Source organism: Schistocerca americana, chromosome X (assembly GCF_021461395.2).
Source record: "Schistocerca americana isolate TAMUIC-IGC-003095 chromosome X, iqSchAmer2.1, whole genome shotgun sequence".
Lineage (NCBI taxonomy): Eukaryota > Metazoa > Arthropoda > Insecta > Orthoptera > Acrididae > Schistocerca > Schistocerca americana.
In genome coordinates, this window is record NC_060130.1 from 707,053,066 (window position 1) to 707,076,276 (window position 23,211).

General features: G+C 42.2%; 1 protein-coding gene across 1 annotated transcript in view; it reads left to right on the plus strand.

Moving 5' to 3' along the window:
• The window catches only part of LOC124556264, a 457,762-nt gene extending 441,818 nt beyond the window's left edge, over positions 1–15,944 (plus strand). Inside the window, exon 4 of the mRNA XM_047130250.1 lies at positions 15,621–15,944. Coding sequence (XP_046986206.1) covers positions 15,621–15,944 — 324 coding nt within the window. The remainder of the gene's footprint in view (positions 1–15,620) is intronic.
• Positions 15,945–23,211: the final 7,267 nt, after the last annotated feature.

Genomic DNA, 23,211 nt, shown 5'->3' on the forward strand with positions numbered 1-23,211 from the left:
TAGATGTTTAGAATTTCCTAACTGGTAACGGCTCTTCGGCACAACACAAAGAGCAGACTCAGCTGCAGAAGGAGGAATATTGGGTTTAACGTCTCGTCGACATCGAGGTCATTATAAACGGAGCACAACCTCGGATTCTGTCAAGGACGGGGAAAGAAATCAGCCGTACCCTTTCAAAGGAACCATTCCGGAGAAATTTAGGGAAATCGTGGGAAACCTAAATCTGGATGGCCGGACGCGGATTTGAACCGTCGTCCTTCCGAATGCGATTCCAGTGTGCTAATCATTGCGCCACCGCGCTCGGTGACTCAGCTGAAGCACCTAATGTTGGTGAAAATATGAATATTCCCGCAAAACTTCTACCCTAAAGGAATTCTATGTCTTTCTATGAATGCTTCATCACATCACTGGCTATACACAATAAAATTTTTAATTTGCCTGTAGAATTTCTGTTACTGTACAAGATTTTCCACTCTACTGAAATAACAAGTTTGTTTGATCAAAACATTAGCGCCGTTAATCAAACTACGGTATACTTTGCAAAATCAGCTGCAACATGAAACAATCTTTATTTATATATTATTTCCACTTGTCAGTCACAATGACACAATCAAACGGCTACAGTTTCTGTCGACTACATTACTGGTACTGAAACTATTTTTTCTAGTCACTTATTGTGATCAGGTGGAGTGGAAGACGGAGAAATGATAACAAAGAGTTTAGATAGTCTTAGGATTTAGAAGGAACTGATTTTACTTTAGTATTTTTTAAGATTGGTTAATACTATGAGCGACAATTACGAACACAAGCGTTATTACTTTAACGAGCAGTGGTGTAAACTATAGACTTGTTTGGCTTTCGTATATCCAAACAGGAAGCTGACTTTTTTTTTCTTTTTTTCTTTAAAGTGTGTGATTCGTTCGCGACTACTAAAGACACTGCGCTCTTATCGTGATTTTGTTCTAAAAACAGCTTGAACTGTATTAACGGTATAAAAGTGGCGACATGTGTTCATCTAGATGATAAGGATCGAAATGGCCAGCTTATGTATGTTCAGGGTAATGTTTCGAAGCCATGAAATACTTTAGTAACAGAGATTCGCCTCTAAATTGTACTAGGTTCATAAGGATAGGATGTCGAAAAAAATTGTGATTCAGTTCAAGATGCAAGGATTTGTACAGTAAAGAGCATAGGTTTGGCTGAAAAACAGTTACCTCGCCGTCTCTACGGCGATGGATAGTCTCTCAGTGATTTTATCCTGTTTCTCCATATTAAATCGTTCCTTTATTAACCGTTCTTCGAAGGCAGTAGCCATCACCATGTGATTATCGTTACACCTGGAAACTTTTTACAGCGGTACTAATAAAAATTTTTCACATGTTTGAAAAGTGTCTGAAGAATGGAAGCAGTAATCTAGAATAGTAGCATACAGTAATTATTTCCATTAAAATAAGTTCTGTTATCTTTAGTAATTGAGGCTATGACTCAGGGTCTGTGATCTCAGTGGTTATAATAAATCAACAAACACCGCCAGGATCACAATTTCTTTTATTAACAGCTGCCACTTTTGATCTCCATTGCAGATTATCTTCAGATCTGGCACCGCAAGGTGCAGTTTGTCAACGCTAATATGAATATCATTCATCCCACTGTTGACAAAGCGCACCCTTAAGGCCTCAAATCTGATCCACAGTGCAGCCCGAAATCGGTATCATTAATAAAAGAAATGGTGATCCAGGAGGTATTTGATCATTTACTTTTATCTTTCTTAATGTCGTATCGGCACTTTCCTTCAAGATTACTCTCGAACAGAATACGTTTTCAGAGACCTCATTAAACTAACTAGACAGATGCAGCCTTTTTTTCGACATAAAACGTTGTCGGTCTCACGTTCTCTCTTTTCTAGGGTTTATTCCGTTGTACGGTATCCTCTGTTTTTCATGATTTGGTAGACCTGTTTTATTTTACTTGGTAGTGAGATGCCCATCACATCACCACATTCGTCAAATAACCTAAGAAGATAAATGAACGTGCTCTGTCTGTCTGTAGCTCTTAGCGCTGATTATCAGTCACTTTCCAGAAAATGTGACAAGTCAGTTCTGAAATTTCATCATGAAAATTTTTCTGTTTGTCTCTGTCCTGTTTCAGCATTAACACTAACTCGATGCTAGCAGCTACACCAGAAACTTAGTCTCAAAACATAGTGGATATTTCCCTGTGCCAGAGACTGTATGCATCCAATGAAAAGCTTACGGGCCTTATTATCTGGCGGTCATCATCTTCCAGCTAAATCATACTCCAATTAAAGCGCTTCATTCACAGTTTTCATATCCCCCGTAAAGAAGAAGTTCATCACATCTTTCCTTCGCACATAATTTAATTAATTCAATTCGAGCCTTTCTGAATACGAGTCATTTTCCTGCTGTCCGTGATAAAAATAATGCTTTGTACAGTTACTTGAATCACGGAAAGTGAAGAACTATTCTCGCTGTCACGACTTCAATGTACAAGAATCTAATAAATGTGCATTACACCTCATACGATCGTATAACGAACAAAATAGTGCGTTGTTCTCACTATTTTCTTTCAATTATAAAAATGGGTGTAGCCCAAAACGAGCTTTGAGTGACTTCAGCGAACCTGTGTTATTGACTGTGGTCACCAGTGGTTGTCAAACAGATTTAATGAATTAAATACACCCAAAGAAGACTAGGATTAATCCTCGCCGATTCCTTAACGCTTCCTTGAAGCTTCATATGACCCTTCCTATCGTTCTCAGGGAATTGCCTCTCTTGGCTGCGTTAGGGATCTGGCGCACAGCTCCCCCACCCACTGCTCCTGTGTTTGGGTCTAAATCCAAGTTGTGTGCTATAAAATCTACCACAATACTTCCATCACTTGACGCATGTCTTATTGCTTGGAAGTGTTGCGCCTCATGAGCAAAGAATAGAGCACGCAATTCAGAACTGTTATTGGGTCCGTCACTAAAATAGATCTCGTACTCTGGTCAACCCTGCTCAATGGGAAACGGAAAATGTTTTCTACTCCAATGGTAGTTTCTACATATGAATGCTTATGGTATACAAGCAGTGTCTGAAAATAAGGCGCCAAATTGGATGCTCAGTAAGAGTCACTGGATGCTGTACAGCCAAATGGCTGTTCGAGCATCGACACAGAGTACGGTGGTGATTTATTAAACCATTGGTGTATCGGCCCCAAAGTCTTCTGGTTGCTTATGGACACCTCCCGTACTCTTGTGGAATGAGAAGTGCTGCACTGTGATCAAGTTATAGCAGGTGATTCTCTGCGGGTTCAGTTGCCGACCAACTGCAAAGATCCCCAAACATTTCTAACGTCAAGGACCAAATTCTACCTAATTTTTCAAGCACTCAGGAAATCAAGAAGGGGAAGTAGCAAGACTTCCCAAACTATTTAAATCTTTCCACTAACTCGGCTCAAGTATGGAAACCCATAATTAGAATATCCGGAAAACCCAGTGAGACATGTACAACAGCTGTAATGAATGAGCTATGTCGTCAGACAACACCCAGACACATCGCCCAGACAATGTGCAGCATTTAACTAAGAAAATAGTTACTGCCATTCTGGATCCGACATCCTGTCAATATCAAGCGATGGTAGAAGTAGGTCAAGTGGATCTCAAGTCAAGTATAACTGAGGCACGCAATTGCCGGCTACTAATGTGGGAGCTGGAATTAACACTGAGCCTGTCAGAAAATGCCTAGTCATAACCCAATAAAGTACAGCAAATTGCGGTACCTTGGAGAGATATCAAAGAAAATGCTTCTACAAATTTTTTTAGTAAGATATGACAGAGTAGTTAGCTGCCCAACTCGTAAAGGGGGAACTTGTGACACCTCAGTGTCATACAGAAGATACTGACAACGTCTGCAAGCTATAGCGATCTAGGATTGAGGCCTGTTTCACAGGGAGGCGCAAGAAGCGGCTGCATTAGCTACGTTCTTTGCTGGAGACAAGGATATAAAGCCGGCTTCACGGCGCACTAAAGCTCTGAATGAAGCTTATAGTTACGCGTCATATTAGACCTGTTACATCGACTCGGATATTTTATTTGTTTTTCTTGTTGTCTGCTATTGGAATTTTGTGTCTGGTATACGACAACTACGACTTCTATTACTGGTTCTCCGTATGCTGCTCTGATCACAGCCTGAACAGCCAGCCTGCTAAGCGGGTGTTTACGTTCGCAGTGTTCGCAGCTCCGCTGCTCACGCCTGTGAATCTGAAAGTTTACGTGTGCGTTTGTGATCTACTGCGCTGCTAAACTGTGGAAAAGGACCTTACCCACACTGTAATAGATACTTAGAAATGTTGGATAAAAGATATGTGAACGTATGGAAGCACCAGGAGATCTATCTCGGTCTTTTCCTTCTCTACTGCAATGTTAGTAACATTTCGGATCGTGAATATCAAACTTCCTTCTTATTGTCTTAAGCAGTTATACCATACAGTCTTCCGTTCGAAGAATTATGTGATTTGCTGAGCGAACATTTCACTCAGCATTGTGACTGCAAGGTTCAAATTTAAACCATGTGCAAATAAATATAGCCAGTCTTGCGCAGCGTGGGCCACAGATTTGCAAGGTCTCTCACAGCTCAGTATATTTTTGTGTAAATCTTGCAACGCTTTATTTATCAAGACACTAATTAGACACGTACTCCTCAGACTGGCTCCGGACAAAGAGTTTAGGTTTGGCACTGGGATCGTCAGACCCACAATTAGCGAGATTCTTAAGCTGGCCTACGTATCTGAAATAGCTTCCCCGTCGCAGCAGGAGTTCAATGATGAATTCTGAGTAGCATAAATTGCAATAAATCAGCTTTGAGTCAGCACTGCTTGCCAGTACAGCAACAACGGGAAATTATAAATTTTATAAAGTGTCCACACATGGGACCGCGAGAAACTTTTAGATCTTCCTTGGCAAAACAGCATGACATTACTATGTTGGACGCTACAATATACAACTACAGAATGGATTGTGTATTCGACCCTGTGCAAGAGTGTTCAAGTGTATTAGACACCAATGAACAGTATTTACAATGTGCTCAACTTTACTCTGTGGCACTTGCTTCCATGTGGTGTCATTTAACCTGTAACGTACAGAATAACTGTTGTGTTGTGTCTAATAACGTTCTACAGTTTGTGTAGTGGGTTAACACGAACACCCGAAAATTGACAGGTGTACAAGTAAGTCTTCCAGATACTCCAGACAGGGAAAAGCTTATCAGCTATGTTCTGTCTGCATACAGTTTTTATTATCTACCTATAAACTACGTGGACATTCTTAACTCTGACTCGAATAAAGACCATATAAGGAATATACAAAAATGTTATGTTAAAGCAGGAGTAACTTATTTTTCTCAGTCCAGAACACTGTTCTCCACAGTACCGGCCAATGTAGGTATTGAAGAACTGGTATTGTTTGACATGAACAACCTCATTCCACAAGTCCTAAGGAAAATAGTACATGTATCACACAGACTTATACCATTTCCCATTAGAGAGATTACACCTTTAGCTACAGTTAATGTGCTTTGTGCACGGAAAGGGAAACAGGAAATGGAAGACTTCGGAGTAACGAAAAAAACTGAGAATACAGAGAAGACAGCTGTTGTAAAGAAAGAATTTAAGCTGCAAATAGAAAAAAAGGAGAGGCTATTGCGGATGTGCAGGCCAGATTTACGGATGGCTTTAAACACAGTGTATGCATAAATCTAGCTACGACTGGGGAATACAAGATAATATAGTTCACTGTAAAGAGCAGTGGTGAGTGTCCATATGTAGGAGTACTGGCCGAAAACGACGGACTGGAGCCTTAAGGACACACGAAAAATATCTTTATCAATCTCCATTCCTCCTTGGAGCTGCTGAAAAGGGCGGATACATTACATTGAAATGTGATGATTCAAATGGTTCAAGCGGCTCTGAACACTATGGGACTTAACTTCTGAGGTCATCAGCCCCCTAGAACTTAGAACTAATTAAACCTAACTAACCTAAGGACATCACACACATCCATGCCCAAGACAGGATTCGAACCTGCGACCGTAGCGGTCGCGCGGTTCCAGGCTGTAGCGCCTAGAACCGCTCGGCCACTTCGGCTGGCTAAATGTGATGAGCTCAGTGTCATACACATAGCTACAGAACAACCATTTGCAGAGCTTAAAACGAACGGAATAACTTCCTTTAATGCCAATTCGTTTGCAAAAGTTGTAAACTTACAGTTCCATCCCGAAATTAAGCAAGAATGTGCAGCAGAAGAACTTGCAGCTTACACCCAGGAGGATGTGGAGTGTTATAACAACAGTGTCATGGATAAAATAAGAGGAAAAATTAAAGGTCCCTAATGCTCTAGTCTAGAAAAACTGCCGTATGGAAAACAACTAATTGGCAAAGCCATAAAAGAGATAATTAGCAGGAAAAAAGTTAGATATATACTGGAGCTCCAAAACATACCTTCCTCGTATTTGTCAAATTAGTGGCTCGATAAAGAAACAGATGATTCAGACGTAAATTTAACTGATAATTTAAAAATGAAATTGAACATTATTAAAACTACACCTAACAAAGCTTAGGAAAGAGTTGTTATCTGTACGTAAATGTAAATGCAAAATTAATAAAGATTTGGTATTAGAGTATTTGTTTGTCTTCTTCGCTAATCTACCAAAAATCTTCTGACAAGTCCTATATACAATGATCCAAGGGCATGTATTTCGGTTGTGGAAAGTGGGTAGTAGGATAACCTAGAAAAGTAGTTTAAACTAGACAGTTGGAAGAATAGTGACCCTCTTTTTGGACCTATATGATATATTCTTTGTTCATGTGTTCAAAGACAAGTTGAGGCAGAGCATCCATCTCTGGCGTGATGCTGTCCCTCATCTGACACTGTGGCATTAGGGCAACTCCAGACCAGTAGCTGTAGAACCACGAAATTTACAGCCACACTGTGCACACATCTCGCTTCTATGCGTCAGCCATACAGAGCAGGTAAACACGTGGGCGCGGCCGACGTGTCTCTCTTGTGAGACGGAATGACCCGTATTTTCATAGCGCATACAGAGGGGGACATGGCTGTTATTTACATAGAAACGTGACATCAGTATAACACTCGAAGAATTCAAACTGTATAGCTGAAAATAGACGCGACTTTCATCTGCTGGTGGCAGATGGCAGTGGCCTGAGAGTGGTGGGTCGTGGTCCGGCGTTTGTCTCGCTGGTGGCCCTGCAAAGCGCGTGTGGGAGTCGGCGGGGTCAGTGTTGGGTGGCAGGATGTTTTTTTAGCGATCTTTTGTTTAAACTATATTCCATCGATTTCCCTCACCAATAGGATGTTGGGAATTATAAAAAGTACCCCACACATGTGAAGGACATCGATTTAATTAATTCGCATTAATTTTTTATATCAGTACGGTGTTAGTGGTACAGTAGTTGAGGGGTGGGGTGGGAGGGTGGGTGACAAGGAGCAGAAGAGCAGACTAAGTGCAGAACAATAGATTACTCTGCATAATTAATTTGCATAAGCTTTTTTGTAAAACACAGTACAACAATTTAAGGGGATGTGGGTGGGTGACAAAGAAGAGTGCGCCAGAAATGGCGTTCTAAAACGTGTGAAATTCAAGAAATGTACTAGAAAATGGTTGAAGGACATAACTAGTTACTTAATTTGGTATCAAAGGCGGTTAAATAGATTAAATGGATGGGGGTGACGTTGAAAACCACTTAGCAGAACAATACGTAAATTGCCGACAAAGGGCCAAACATTAGGTTAAGACACCCAGACTACAGTGACAAACATTAGGTTATGCAACATGTTTTTCCCATATAATTTCTTCATACAAGACCTAAATCATTCCAAACAGCAGAGAATGATGAGCAAGATATATCTAACCCCCGCAAACTGAATTTTTTATAAGGAAACAATATACCCTTGGATTTCCTGTTACGAGATCCTTCCTCTCCACCACAGAGCCATCAATTTCCATTTATTCCATACACTGCTTTGAAACCCATAAATTTTTTAATTAAACAATATTCCACACATTGTCTAAATTTTTTAAACAATATTCCATACACTGCGATCGAATTCCCTCCAAATGACTGATCAACTGAGTCTTTTTCCTGCCAATTTCAGGGAGGGGCTATTTACCAGATAGGGAGGTGTTAATTAATTGATCAGTTTAATCAAGTTGTCAACTAAATTGATAAGAGGGGCTATTCCAATAACTCAGACCTGAAAGTCTGGCTTTAGCTGTGAGGGGATTGGGAGGGTTGGAGGTTTCCTGAGGGTGGGGGAGGGTGAGGGGGCAGAGGAACAATAGGTTAAGAACCTGTCAATCAAAGGTGAACAATAGGTTAATGACCTGTCAATCAAAGCAGAACAATAAGTTAGCCCCTGAGTGCATACCTGCCACTGATACAGGCAACCACACTAACAAAACGCGCTGGCGTCCTTGTTGCCCTGCTACTGGTGTTTACATTCACAGTATTAATAGCTCCACTGCTCACACTAGTGAATCCGAACTTTTTAAGTCTGTGTTGTAGTGCGCTAATAGAGAATGCAATTTTGGTTTCCTTCTTGAAATCAGTGAAGTACGTTACATGCACCTGTTGCTTGTGAAGTGTTGCCTTAACTAGATGGGCAGGAAAGATCTTGGAGCATATGACCGAGAGAGGCAGTGCAGTGGTTAGCACACTGGACTCACGTTCGAGAATACAATGGTTCCAGACCGCATCCGGCCATCCAGATCTAGGTTTTCCATGATTTACCTAAATCGCACAGGAAAAAGCCTGGTTGGGTCTTCTAAATGGCACGCCCGATATCCATTACCATCCTGGACACAATCCGAGCTTTTGCTCCGTCTTTAATGACCTCTATGTCGACGGGATACTAAACCCTATCTTCCTTCGTTGGAACATATGCTAAACCGTTGCCAGGTCCTGATCCTAATGACCACAAACTCCTTAGTTCCTATCACTGCGGACTCAGGATGTCTCCCTGCATTAACCATGCCCTGATTCTGTCGGAGATTACTGCGAAATATGTTGTTCTGGAAGATATTACATAATATTTTTTCACGCAGGAAAGGCGTACGAAATCACAATATTCTTCATCAATGTGACATATGTTTTTTTCTGTCCAAACTTCTCGTTTACATCGAGTTGTTGAAATAATGACTTACGAGTTGCAGCAGATATCTCGACGTAAATTAGACATAGTTCCCGGAGAGCAGCCAAGATGCGTCTGCTTCAGTTTTATGAAGTTTTCATAAGGTACTGGCTAGATTATGGACACGTGGTTTATGTATCAGCGACACCTACGTATCACAAGAGTATTAGCATCACACGTGAATTACGCTGGCGTTTAGGACTAACCAGGTATGTTTTGTGACTTGTGAGACTGCGAAGCCGTCACTTTCCGTCTGGCGTAAGCTAGTATTGATGCCTCAATTTTATTGGATTTTGCTCTTCCAGAAAAAGTATCACACTAAACCTGTGCTCACCCGTTATCAATGCACATTTCGACAAAGGAAATTGCGAGTGACGAGGGTATTTGAGATCAATGCTAGGCACCCAGTAGTGTCATTTTATTCAGGATAAAAAGCAACCCAAATCTAGGGTTGGAAAAACCTGGAAGTCTGGCTGCCCATGTCTTTTTTTAATTACTGTGCTGCAATAAAGATTGCACTTGCTGCGTTTATTTTTAACTCAATGTTTCAAGACATTCTAAAACAGTACCACTATTATACGGTAATATTCGAAGATAGGTCTAAGAAGGGAGGCGCTACTGGCTGCTTTCCCTGAGTGTGGCCTCAAAATTCGTCTACCAAACTAGTTTTCCGTAGTCGTCATTACATGCAAGCTTGAGGGGATTGTTGAAGGTGGAAGTATTTGTACTGAGTGATTCGTCGTCTGCTTTGACCATCTATGTGTCCTTTAGTCTACACATTGCAGGCAGCCATCAAAAAAATACTTTTAGAACATATCTGCCTAACACCCTTCCCACCTCCCTCTCCCCCCCCCCCCCCCCCCCCCCCCCACAATTACTGAGAAAGGAGGTGTAATTCTGCTGAATATCTGGGCACGTAAAAATTCAGAGATATTAATAGCGGTCGTGGCAGGTAAGGAACCTTGTACGAAAACCTCCGTGCATCAGTGTGTCGTCCCTCTATACCCAATACAATCGTGTTGAGGTACCGAGCCTTATGGCGGTGGGAAGCAGAGTGGCTGGAAGTGAGACAAAAATCTGCAGGTAGTAAAATCAACTACACAGCTATGGCTAGTTCATTCCAGCCACTCAGGCGAGACGAAGAAATTCTTCTCACTCAACTGCAGGTAGTGCACAGACCAACGAAACATTTCTTTCTGCACCGGCGAAAGGATTCTTCAGTTTGCGAAGGACAAAGGCTAATTTACCGTGTGACCTGCTCTCTAGTTTATTAAACGATGAGATGAATGTGATAAGCTAGTAATGAGTTATTAGTTTAGCTTTTATTTTTTATGTAAATTAAGATCGTAACAACATGTTTTGCATATTTTTACAATCTGTGCTATTGGGCTTGACTGCGTAGGTCAATGTGAGAGGAGAATGCGAAACTAATTTCGGTAAGATGGTTAGTGCTTTGTATACTTATAGTTTCACATGTTTTTATTTCATTCGTCTCAGACTATTTTAGTAAGATCACCAGTAACCTCGCTGTTGAACGCTGTAAATCCACAATCACGATGTGGACTCGTTAACTGAAGGCAATTACTGATAATAATACGTCGGCAATTACGGAACACTGCCTGAATACAGAACATTGTATGACTTATGAAAAGACGGAAGTTTTTTCAACGGCATCATATTTCTGGGACTGCGTCGTTAAGGAAGCAATACATATCCGTACAGCCCATAAACTCATCATCAAGGATACCGGATTTCAGGTTAGCACAGCCTGGAACTCTGCGTTGGCTGCTATTAAATCACGACGCGAAGATCAAGATTCTTCGATAACAGGCCCATCATAACACTGGCCTAGTACGGCCGTTGGTGAGTAACGTCTGGCAGCACTGTTGACAAACGCAGCGTAGAGCGCACGCGCGGGAGAGCTGCTCTGCGATATTCGGCAGAGGGAGTTTGAATATGGCAAATCACTGCGCATATGCGATGTCCATGGCTGCGCATTCTTCTTGCGCGTTCTAAAAACGGGGCGTCGGTGTGTGGATACCGTCAGTCGTACCTAGCCACGAGCAGGGTTGAACCACCTGAAGATGTTGGACAGTTGATTGTGAAATTTTCACAACGTGATCCGGCGGCAAACCCGTGAAGACTATTTACAGTAATAACCTAGTTTTGAGGCTGGCTTTCACATTGACGAAGGTCAAAGCAGGGCTGCTCTACAAGTTAAATAAAAAAAAAACACGAACAATTGCTACCCGTTAAGATTTCCGTATCTGGTAATTGTGCTTATAAATCATCTGATCAAAAGTATCCGGATACCTATCAGTGGACATTAATATGTGGTGTGTCCACTCTTCGCCTCTATGACGGCATTAACTCTGCAATGGGCACTTTTGAGTTGGGTTTCTGAATGTTTTTGGAGGATTGGCTGTAATTTCGTCCTCAAGACTTAAACCAGAGAAGGTAGTGATTTTGGACGTTAGAGTCCGGAGCGAAGTCAACGTTTTAACTTATCTCAAAGATGTTCCATTAGGTACAGGTCAGGACTCTGGGGAGACACTTACATTCAAGGATGTTATTGACCACAAACCACTGGGTGCTGGTACAGTTGTCGTCTCCGAAATGTCTAAAATCTGTTGATATCCTTCTGCATTCAATAATTTTTAAACACAGCCAGGAATCCATATACACTACTGGCCATTAAAATTGCTACACCACGAGGTTGACGTGCTACAGACGCGACATTTATCCGACAGGAAAAAGTTGCTGTGATATGCAAATGATTAGCTTTACAGAGCATTCACACAAGGTTGGCGCCGGTGGCGACACCTACAACGTGCTGACATGAGGAAAGTTTCCAACCGATTTCTCATACACAAACAGCAGTTGACCGGCGTTGCCTGGCGAAATGTTGTGATGCCTCGAGTAAGAAGGAGAAATGGGTACCATCACGTTTCCGACTTTGATAAAGGTCGGATTGTAGCCTATCGCAATTGCGGCTTATCGTATCGTGACATTGCTGCTCGCGTTAGTGGAGATCCAATGACTGTTAGCAGAATATGGAATCGGTGGCTTCAGGAGGGTGATACGGAACGCCGTGCTGGATCCCAACGGCCTCGTATCACTAGCAGTCGTGATGACAGGCATCTTATCCGCATGGCTGTAAGGGATCGTGCAGCCACGTCTCGATCCCTGAGTCAACAGATGGGGACGTTTGCAAGACAGCAACCATCTGCACGAACAGTTCGACGACGTTTGCAGCAGCATGGACTATCAATCAGCTCGGAGACCATGGCTGCGGTTACCCTTGACGCTGCATCACAGACAGGAGCGCCTGCGATGGTGTACTCAACGACGAACTGGGTGCAGGAATGGCAAAACGTCATTTTTTCGGATGAATCCAGGATCTATTTACAGCATCATGATGGTCGCATCCGTGTTTGGCGACATCGCGGTGAACGCACGTTGGAAGCATGTATTCGTCATCGCCATTCTGGTGTATCACCTAGCGTGATGGTATTGGGTGCCATTGGTTACACTTCTCGGTCACCTCTTGTTCGCATTGATCCCTACGAAACCCTATATTTCAGCAGGATAATGCACGACCGCTTGTTGCAGGTCCTGTGCGGGCCTTTCTGGATACAGAAAATGTTCGACTGCTGCCCTGGCCAGCACATTCTCCAGATCTCTCACCAATTGAAAACGTCTGGTCAATGGTGGCCGAGCAACTGGCTCGTCACAATACGCTAGTCACTACTCATGATGTACTGTGGTATCGTGTTGAAGCTGCATGGGCAGCTGTACCTGTACACGCCAGCCAAGCTCTGTTTAACTCAATGCCCAGGTGTACCAAGGCCGTTATTACTGCCAGAGGTGGATGTTCTGGGTACTGATTTCTCAGGACCTATGCACGCAAATAGCTTGAAAATGTAATCACATTTCAGTTCTAGTATAATGTATTTGTCCAATGAATACCCGTTTATCATCTTCGTTTCTTCTTGATGTAGCAATTTTAATGGCCAGTAGTGTACAAACCACGAAAACCTACGAAACACCCCCTCCTCCATATTTCACTGCTGGCAAGAAACTTACTCGAGGCATTCACTAACACTAAACCCTTCCACAGGGCATGGCGTGATTCGTCCCTCCAAATCACCCGTTTCCAGTCATGTACTGTCCAAGGACGACGCCCTCCATAGCACCCCATGCGTTGCCCAGCATTGACTACGTAACTGGGTGACTTACAAGGAGCTCCTCGACCAATGTATTCCTATAGTCATTGTACAAGCTGGACTTCTAGTAGCATTCTGAAACTCACGAGTTGTTCCTTCAGCTTATTTCATGCGATTTTGTACTACCACCTTGCACAGTGCTCTATGGTCCCTTTCCGTCAACACATGAGGTCTGCCTGGCCTTGGTTTTTCATTAACCTTTTCATTAACCTTTTCATTTCGCAATGATATTTATGGAAGGAATAAAATGTCCCTGATGGATCTGTTACTCAGGTGACATCCAATTACTAGTCCACGTTCGAAGTCACCGAGCTCTCTTGATACACCCATTTTGCTGTTACTGCATTTCTGTTGATAACACAGTAGTCCCTGACTCCTTTTAGACGGTCGGTTCCGCCTCTCGTAACGTGTAGTGGTCGATTCCGCACTACATATAGATGTCCAGATACATCTGATCAGGTAAAGTGTTCTACAGTTTATAAACGGCTATATCAGTTAAGAGATCACAGTATGTAGTCACACGACCATTACTTGCCTCCAAAGCAAAAACCGTATTACAAGAAGTAATATCACAGACCTGATGTTTCTGATATTGCTTAAGAAAGAAAAATATCGACAATAGCTTATAAAGAGACTATGTGAACGGTGGGAGCACCTTCCAGCTAAGGAAACGACGATTTATTAATCCAAATGGCACAAATGCAGCACTCTAGCCATCTGCCAACATTTCAGGTTCTCCACCTAGACACTATTGTAATTTTTCGTCCCAAGTAACGGTCCGTGGTGCACAAGAGTGAAATCTAAGTTCATTGTATTGTATCGACAGCATCTGATGAATCCAGAAATGTTGTCTCGCTCGCTACATCATTTGTCTGAATAAAGTTGAACTGTATGATAAGATCTATTAACGGTTGTTATCTCACGATAATGCTACTTACTTCATAAAGACAGAAATTGTCATTTCATTTATAAAGTTTGGAAGATGAAAGCTCGTTTAACCCTTCATTCTGCATTTTCTTTAAATGACCGTTAATAATTATTTTCACATTGTAATGGTTCTTTATTTACGTTACCATTACGGACCTCCAACCCCAGTTCTCGATACCAGTAATATCGTACTACTTTTCTGCGAAGTAACAGACACATTTTTGTGACAATATTCACATTTGGTTTTATTAATGTATAGGTACTCCGATGTATCGATATATTACAGTGATATGGTTCTTGTGTGTATTCATTTCTGTGAGATTGTCATAATCTTTGACTTACTTGTAACCGTTTTGGCGCGAATGAGCACAGAGCAGTCTTTGTTTCACTTTGCAGAAGTTAAGTTGTTATTTCGCTTTGTAAAAGCACAGTAAAGTCTTGTGTTTGGTAAAAGTGGAAATTAAATATATGAAGATTAATACAAAACTTTTCTTGATGATGTGACAATTAAGGAGAAGTATATGTGAATTTACAAGAATTTTAATATGAATGTGGATCGTGAACAGCAAGTCGAAAATTATTTCTACCATACGATTGTTCTGATCTGGGATTGTTTGGACATTAATAATTTCCTGAAAACCGCATTTGTTAGGTCTTCAAATATTGCTAAAATACAGATCTGAACCTTTTAGCAGTCAAAGTGGAATCACCCTAGAATCAACAACATGAGCCATAACAACTTCGACGAAATCTACGTGGAAATCCATTCAAGATAAGTGCCAAAATTAATGACTTTTATAGTGACTTCATTATTTCCATTTTGACGATTCCATTCACAGTCAATAACTTTGTTGCTGCCCGATAAAGCGAACATATGCTGCGTGACCAACATTATAAATCTGATTTCTAACAATTTTGCAAGTGGTGGTATTGTTAGAACGTGCAGGATTGCCAAGGAATATAGGAAAAATTATCGACAATGTTTCACTTTATTTAAAATAATTTTTCGTATCTGCGAAACTACGTGTAGGTGGTCACATTTAGCAGTACACGTTTAGGGCATCGTCAGTTACAATAAGCAAAAGAATCTTCAATGCGAAATTCTGACCCACAGCAGAGAAAAATCAGTTCAAATTATGCTTTGCAGATGTGCAAAGTAGCGCACTAAAGAGTTAAGTTCAGTCTAGTTACACATCTGAAATAAAATCGCCGAAGATGGTTATTAGCACTATTAAGTTGTTGACAGAGAATGCTTTTACCAGGTGTACGTGACGTCGGGGCTGAGTGTGACGGAATACAGCTACTACGAGAGCGAGTCGTACAACTACGGGCGCAAAGTGGTACACCGCGTCACGGACCAAAACGTGACGGAGACGAAGTGGCTGTGGTCCGGCTACCCCGCGCTCATCATCGACTTCCAGCTGGACGCACTCGAAGGCCACCACCTGCGCGTGCTCGACACGCTGCTCGACGTCTACGGTTTCAACATTACGTTCGAGGTCGGAGCACCCGTCCACGCGCACACCTGCAACGCGCTCGAGTGCTCCTTCAACGGTGACTGCGTCGCAGCAGCAGACTTCTCGTAAGTTGATGTCACACTATCGATATATTTCTTTGTATTAAATACTGTGAGACGCAATTGAACTCTTCATATTCATCCTTCAATGCGACTCATTTTTTCCATCGATGTACGACTTAACGAAACCTTTGGTTCTATGGGGTGATCAAAACGTTTCCATTCCAAGGCCGCACTAGAGCCGTCGGCACACGGACTGTGCTGTCGAACGTGAACGTTGAGCGCGCCAAGTTGAACGTGCTGCTGAACGTTCAGGAACGATACGACTTGTTCATATGGTACGTGGGCCCGAACGTGGTATACGCGATCGCAACGCACTCCAGCTGCAGTTGAGGGATGTTTCTAGTTCGTAAATCACACTGTTTACTCGAGGGGCGAGAGTAAAATTCCCACGTTAGCTCTATTAAAACGCACATTTCCTCCATCGTCCACGAAAAGGAAAGTACCATGTCCAATCAATAAGGACACAGCCCTAAAAAAGTTCCATTATAAACAGTGCGGTACAAATTTGGAATACTTCTCCGCGTACTTGATCACTGTTCCCGCCCAGTAGCAGGATCTTTGCAACATGTGAATTACGAAGCGTAAAAGAAAAAGGATCAAAATATCTTTATACAAATAGCGCAAGCTGTCCTGTAAATTAAGCCAATCGAACTAAGTCACCCCTCAAAAAGAGGTGAACTAATATTTACATAACATCAAATATTATAGTATATACTTATATTAAACTAATAATAAAGTATCAGAACCTAATAAAAACGCAAAAAAAATGGGCAATGTCAGGACGCGAACCACCGCCCCAACAAACATTTTATTGTGGGACAGTAACGCTGCTCACTACGCTTTTTTTTTTTAATCTCGTTATGTTCGCTTTTGTTCGTTGCATCTGCTCGGGGCGGACGTCGTAAGAAATCCGTTTATGTTCGTTGATGATCGATTAACTCAGTTAGTTTTTTTTCCAGAGGGCACGTAGCCCTCTGACCGAAAACGCTGAGCTACCGTGCCGGCACGCTAAACCAACATCAAACCCTGAGGAGCTAATCATATTATGTTACCCTTGCTGGAAACCTTAATCGTAGATATGTTACTAATTGAAATTTAATTATGACAAATTGTACCAAGAACAATGCGTTTTGGGTGGATCTTCAGTGTGTGGTTGTCTTCAAATAGCCTACTCTCATAATACGCAAGTTACAATAATTCTTTTGCCACGAATATGATGTTTCTCATTATTTTATTGGAATGAATCACACAGTTAACAACGGATTTTCCAGTGCTTCTCAATTTGCTGGTGCTCAGAAACGGCATATATACATATAGGCTTGAAATGACTATCAATATGGCTCCTTACAACTCTGTACTGAAGGGAGATGGCGTGCGTGTGATGTAGGTGGCGATGTTCCACCTCATTGGTCAACGCTCAGACGCACGCTCAGAATATCTGACATGCCAGATATTCATTCCTCTGCACGTTCGGAAACACTCCAGAACGTGCTCTTCCACGCTATGACGTCAGAAATTCGGCACGCTCAACGCTCAACGTTCGGATGCACGGTCCGTGTGCCGACGTCTTAACCCCTTGCCTGTACGTAGGTGCTTATACGAGAGATCTTCGAAAAGTAAGGTCTGATAGGTCGCCAAATGGAAACGACAGCGAAAATCCGATGAAGCTTTGCACTGATTTGTTGGACAGCGTCTCTAGTATGTTTGGCGATCGCGTCACGTCGCTCATTCCAGATCTGAGCACACAGTGAGCACGTAAAGATGGCTCAAACAATAGTGTTTCCCGCCATGTATGGGTGCCCGCTGCTAGGTTTCGCCTGATTTCATGCAACCCCACATGATGTACTGTCATGCATTGCGCTGTCATGACAGTTCACGGCCGCACACTGGAGAGGCAATGAGGAAGTCACTGCAGTGTTTACGCGGAAGGTGCTTCGTCACCCACAGTGCAACTGGGACTTGGCTAGCTCAGATGTTCATCTCTGCTCACATGAACTGCTGGCTATCAAGACAATATTTTGGCACTGACAACAAACTGCACCAGTGCAGTCAAGTTGCGGAAAGCACAGTCTGCTGCCTTCTATGACGAGGGCATTGGAAAGTTGGTACAACGCTACGACAAATCTCTAAGTCGGAGCGGCGGCTATGTAGAGAAGTACCTAGAAGGTGTAGGAAACTGTTGCAAATAAACCATTTTTTAATTTCACTGTGGTTTCCATTTCGCGACCGATCCGATCAGTTTTCAAGAAGGGTCGTCGAGCAGATACGCAAAACTATAGTCCTATATCTCTGACATCGAGAACATGTTTTTTGCTCGCGTATCATGTCATTTCTGGAAACCCAGAATCTACTCTGTAGGAATAAACATGGATTCCGGATACAGTGATCGTTTCGCTTTATTTGTTCATGTTTCGCTTTATTTGTTCATGAGACCCAGAAAATATTAAATACAGGCTCCCAGGTAGATGCCCTTTTCTTCCGGAAGGCGTTCGACACAGTTCCGCACTGTCACCTGATAAACAAAGTAAGAGTCTACAGAATAACAGACCAGCTGTGTGGTTGGATTGAAGAGTTATTAGCAAACAGGACACAGCATGTTGTTCTCAATGGAGCGACGTCTACAGACGTTAAAGTAACCTCTGGCGTGCCACAGGGGAGTTTTATGGGACCATTGCCTTTCACAACATATATAAATGACATAGTAGATAGTGTCGGAAGTTCCATGCGGCTTTTCGCGGATGATGCTGTAGTATACAGAGAAGTTGCAGCATTAGAAAATTGCAGCGAAATGCAGAAAGATATGCAGCAGATAGGCACTTGGTGCAGGGAGTGGCAACTGACCCTTAACATAGACAAATGTAATGTATTGCGAGTACATAGAGAGAAGGATCCTTTATTGTATGATTATATGATAGCGGAACAAACACTGGTAGCAGTTACTTCTGTAAAATATCTGGGAGTATGCGTACGGAACGATTTGAAGAGGAATGATCATGCAAAATTAATTGTTGGTAAGGCGGGTGCCAGGTTGAGATTCATTGGGTGAGTCCTTAGAAAATGCAGTCCATCAACAAAGGAGGTGTCTTACAAAACACTCCTTCGACCTATACTTGAGTATGGCTCATCAGTGTGGAATCCGTACCAGGTCGGGTTGACTGAGGAGATAGAGAAGATCAAAAGAAGAGCGGCGCGTTTCGTCACAGGGTTATTTGGTAAGCGTAATAGCGTTACGGAGATGTTTAGCAAACTCAAGTGGCAGACTCTGCAAGAGAGGCGCTGTGCATCGCGGTGTAGCTTGCTGTCCAGGTTTCGAGAGGGTGCGTTTCTGGATGAGGTATCGAATATATTGCTTCCCCCTACTTATACCTCATGAGGAGATCACAAATATAAGGGAGGTAATGACAGCGACACGTAAAGTGCCCTCCGCCACACACCGTTGTGTGGCTTGCGGAGTATAAATGTAGATGTAGATGTACTTTCAGAATAGACCTCGTATTCCCGCATCGAAGACGCGCTGGGTTGCATATAAGCTGCAGCAACGCCCTAAAACGGAAACTTTTTGATCGCTGATTATAAAAGTCTTTGTTTTTGCTACTTAGGAAACGCTGTAACTCGATAATCACCTCGTCGTCATTTTCAACATTCCTCCAACACAGTAATTTCTTCATCAGGAGAAATACAAAGAAGTGACAGGGTGTCGTGTCAGGAGAACATGAAGGGCAATGAAAAATCTGATAGCACAGCGATGCAGCATGAGAGGCAATGGGCTGTGCAGAATGAACTAGGACGTTGTCTTGGAGCAGAAAAATACCCACTTGGACAGCTTCCTCTTCGGTTTCTCCCGCAACTTCGTCAGGAGATTTCGGTTGTGTGTTTCTGTGACTGTTTACCTCATGCGAGTATATCCTGTTAGCACCACACAATAGTAATCCCATGAAACAACGTGCAGTACATTGCATGACGGTGACAGGATCTTCACTGTTTTCGACGTTGAAGCCAAGTGTCCACGAAGTAATATGATGTTAACACTGCTTTCTTCGTTAAGCCGTTGAAGAAGTCATTTGGACTGGCCTCAAAGAGCTGCAACATTTCGACAGCAGATTGCCTTCGGTATCCGTTTTGAATGGGTCTGAACAGTCGTGCCACCCAACGGTCGGTGAAATTTGTCATGTACAAAATGTCGTGCAAGATATTGGTAACATCCATGACTGATTTTCACTTTTATCGCTATCGCCTCGATTGTAATACACCGAACATCTAGCACAATGGCCTCCATCTCTCTTGAAATTCCCAGTTTTCGAAAGAAAGACTCCACCTCTCCGTTCTTTTTAACTCATTCTTGTTTGACGACACTGGAAGCATCTGCACGATCTAACCATTGTGTGATATGATGGTGCATTGTTGCTGTATACGCTCACCAAATCAGCACGGATTGTTGAGGCGTTGTGTCCCTCAAATGCAGAAAAAGAATTACCGCGCGATACTACATATTATTAATGGGCTTCTCCATTTTATTTTGGCTCCTCCACTGTCGTGTTACGGTTTTATTGGACATTTAATCTTTTCCAGGACTGTAGACATGCACCTGCAAGAAAACGAAAAGTAATTATCCAACTATTTTTTCGAGATAATAATTTAAACCTTATGACAACCCACCGCACTTTCCGATAACCACACGCAGTATGAATATTTTATACCTCCTGACCCCAAAGAGACGAGATCTTCCAGGGAGTTTCACCACAGACAAAGAGGTTAATGAACATTAATGCTATTACAGGCACAATGGTCACCAGAGACGAAAAAGTAATGAAGAAAGTTAAGATGGCAGAACAGATAGGCAATTAATAACAACAGACTTAAAAGACGAACTGAGACCGTTTATTTTAGATGTAGCAAATATAGAACAATTATGATCAAAGCTCAGATACAATGCAAAGTGCAGTGAAGATAAATACATGGCAAGTAAACTGATGAAAGGCAGAAAATACGTATGTTGCTTTAGTGGTACCGTTCGGAGAACGTTTCGAAAACAGAGACTACTACACACAGTTGATTACATGGAAACTGTTAGCGTAAACTTAGCAACCCGTGCTTGCTTGAGAAGGGGTGTGGATGAAGCCCAACATAATTTTTACAGACAGATGCTCACGGAAGCTGTAACAGAATTCCTAGGAAGTTCTGCTTATACGTTAAGTGACGAACGGATCCAAATATTCCATTATGTCTCTAGTGGATCAATCTGACGCTGAAACTGATGACATAAGACACAAAGATGAAACCTTAAATTCCTTATTTCACGTTATGCTACTGCCAATGCACTGGTTGACCGCTGCAGAGCTGACAAATGGCACTTATTGATGTAAGCACCGACAGAATTGAAAAACAACAGAGACCACTCAAACTGAACAATGCACCAGGGCCTGGCAGATTTCCAATTATATTTCACATTAAATATGTTGCGAAATTATCCCCTTTTGTGGCTCCTGTTTATCAAAAAACCTCACACAATGAAGAGTCCCGCGAGGACGGAAAGAGCGCTGGAAAAATTCTAAATGTATGGATGCGCAGAATTACAGACCTTTATCGCTGACGTCCGCCTATTGCAGGATACTTGATCATATTATAGGCCGAAAGTTATGAAATTCCTAGAGGAAAATAAATTTTCTTCACAGAATCATCCCGAACCAAGAAAAATCACTCGTGTGAAACTCAGCTTGCTTCATTCACACATAATCTTGGAAAAAAAACCAGAACAATGGACACTGGTGAACAGGTAGATTTTGTCTTGGCAGCCCATTGAAAGACTTCCGAGACACTTTACCCGATCGTCGGCTAAGCACCAGAACACGAGCACACCGTGTGTATGATTCAATGAATATTATGTTGTTAGAACTCATTTACTTTGTCCTCCTCGGTAGCTGCACATCAGCGCTGCGGGCTGTTAACAGAAGGGGTTTGGGTTCGATTCCCGACTGAGTCGGAGATTTTCTCCGCTTAGGGAGTGTTTGTTCTGTTTTCCTCGCGTTGGTTCCGTAATTCTTGACATTCCACTATCAAAATTGCTGTATGGACAGGTCCGGAAAGCCAATAAACTAAAAAATCTCATTTAATAAATGTAATAATCATCTTATTTTGTGGTAGTTACGAAGACGGAATTCAGATTCTTCTAATGACCGTAAAGCAAATACGGATATTATTACCCTACTCATGCAGAATTGTTAGATCCGAGTACTTTGTACTAGTCGGTAAAAGTTTGATAAAAACGAACGTGACATCAAGCATCCCCAACGAAGTATAATAGAACCGCTAATACTCTCAATATACATAAAGAATTTATCAAGTAGAGTCAACAACACTATTAGATTTATCGCTGTCGACGCTCTTGCCTGTACGTAAGTATTACTGTTGAACGATCTTAAGGAAATGCAGCGATATTTCATTATTTGGAAAAAATTTCCAGTTGCTGTAATGACTGGCAAATTTTTTCAGATGTGGATAAATGCAAAACAATTTCTGTAACAAAGAAAAGCAACCAGATGGCTTCCGATTACAAAATTAGTGGCAAAGGTGTACTATATGGAACACTTAGAAGGGTTTTGGGAAGGAACGTTACATCCGTAAGGGAATTGAATTCAATACTCAAGTGCAACCAATTCTTGAGTATTGCTCTAGAGGTAGGTATCTTTATAAGGTTTGTAACAGCTCGATATAATCCATATTGCCGGCAGCGGTGGCCGAGCGGTTCTAGACGCTTCAGTCCGGAACAGCGCGACTGCTACGGTCGCAGGTTCGAATCCTGCCTCGGGCATGGATGTGTGCTATGTCCTTAGGTTAGTTAGGTTTAAGTAATTCTAAGTTCTAGGGGACTGATGACCTCAGATGTTAAGTCCCATAGTGCTCAGAGCCATTTGAACCATTTTTTAGCCCATATGAAAGTTTAGTAGAGACGCTAAGGGAGCTTAAATGTAAACCTTCGGAAGAAGGAAAGTATTCGAGGAAGACTGTCCGACAATTGTTGTAGCACAATCATATAATTCAGATAGGGAATATGAGAATAAGATAAGGGAAATTTGGATGCGTTCAGAAGCATAACCAGACGAGGTGGCGCAGTGGCTAGCACACTGGACTCGCATTCGGAGGGACGACGTTTCAAACCCGCGTCCGGCATCCTGATTTCGATTTTCCGTGACTTCCCTAAATCGGTTCAGGAAAATGCCTGGATGGTTCCTTTGAAAGGACACGGCCGCTTTCCTTCACCATCTTTCCATAATCCT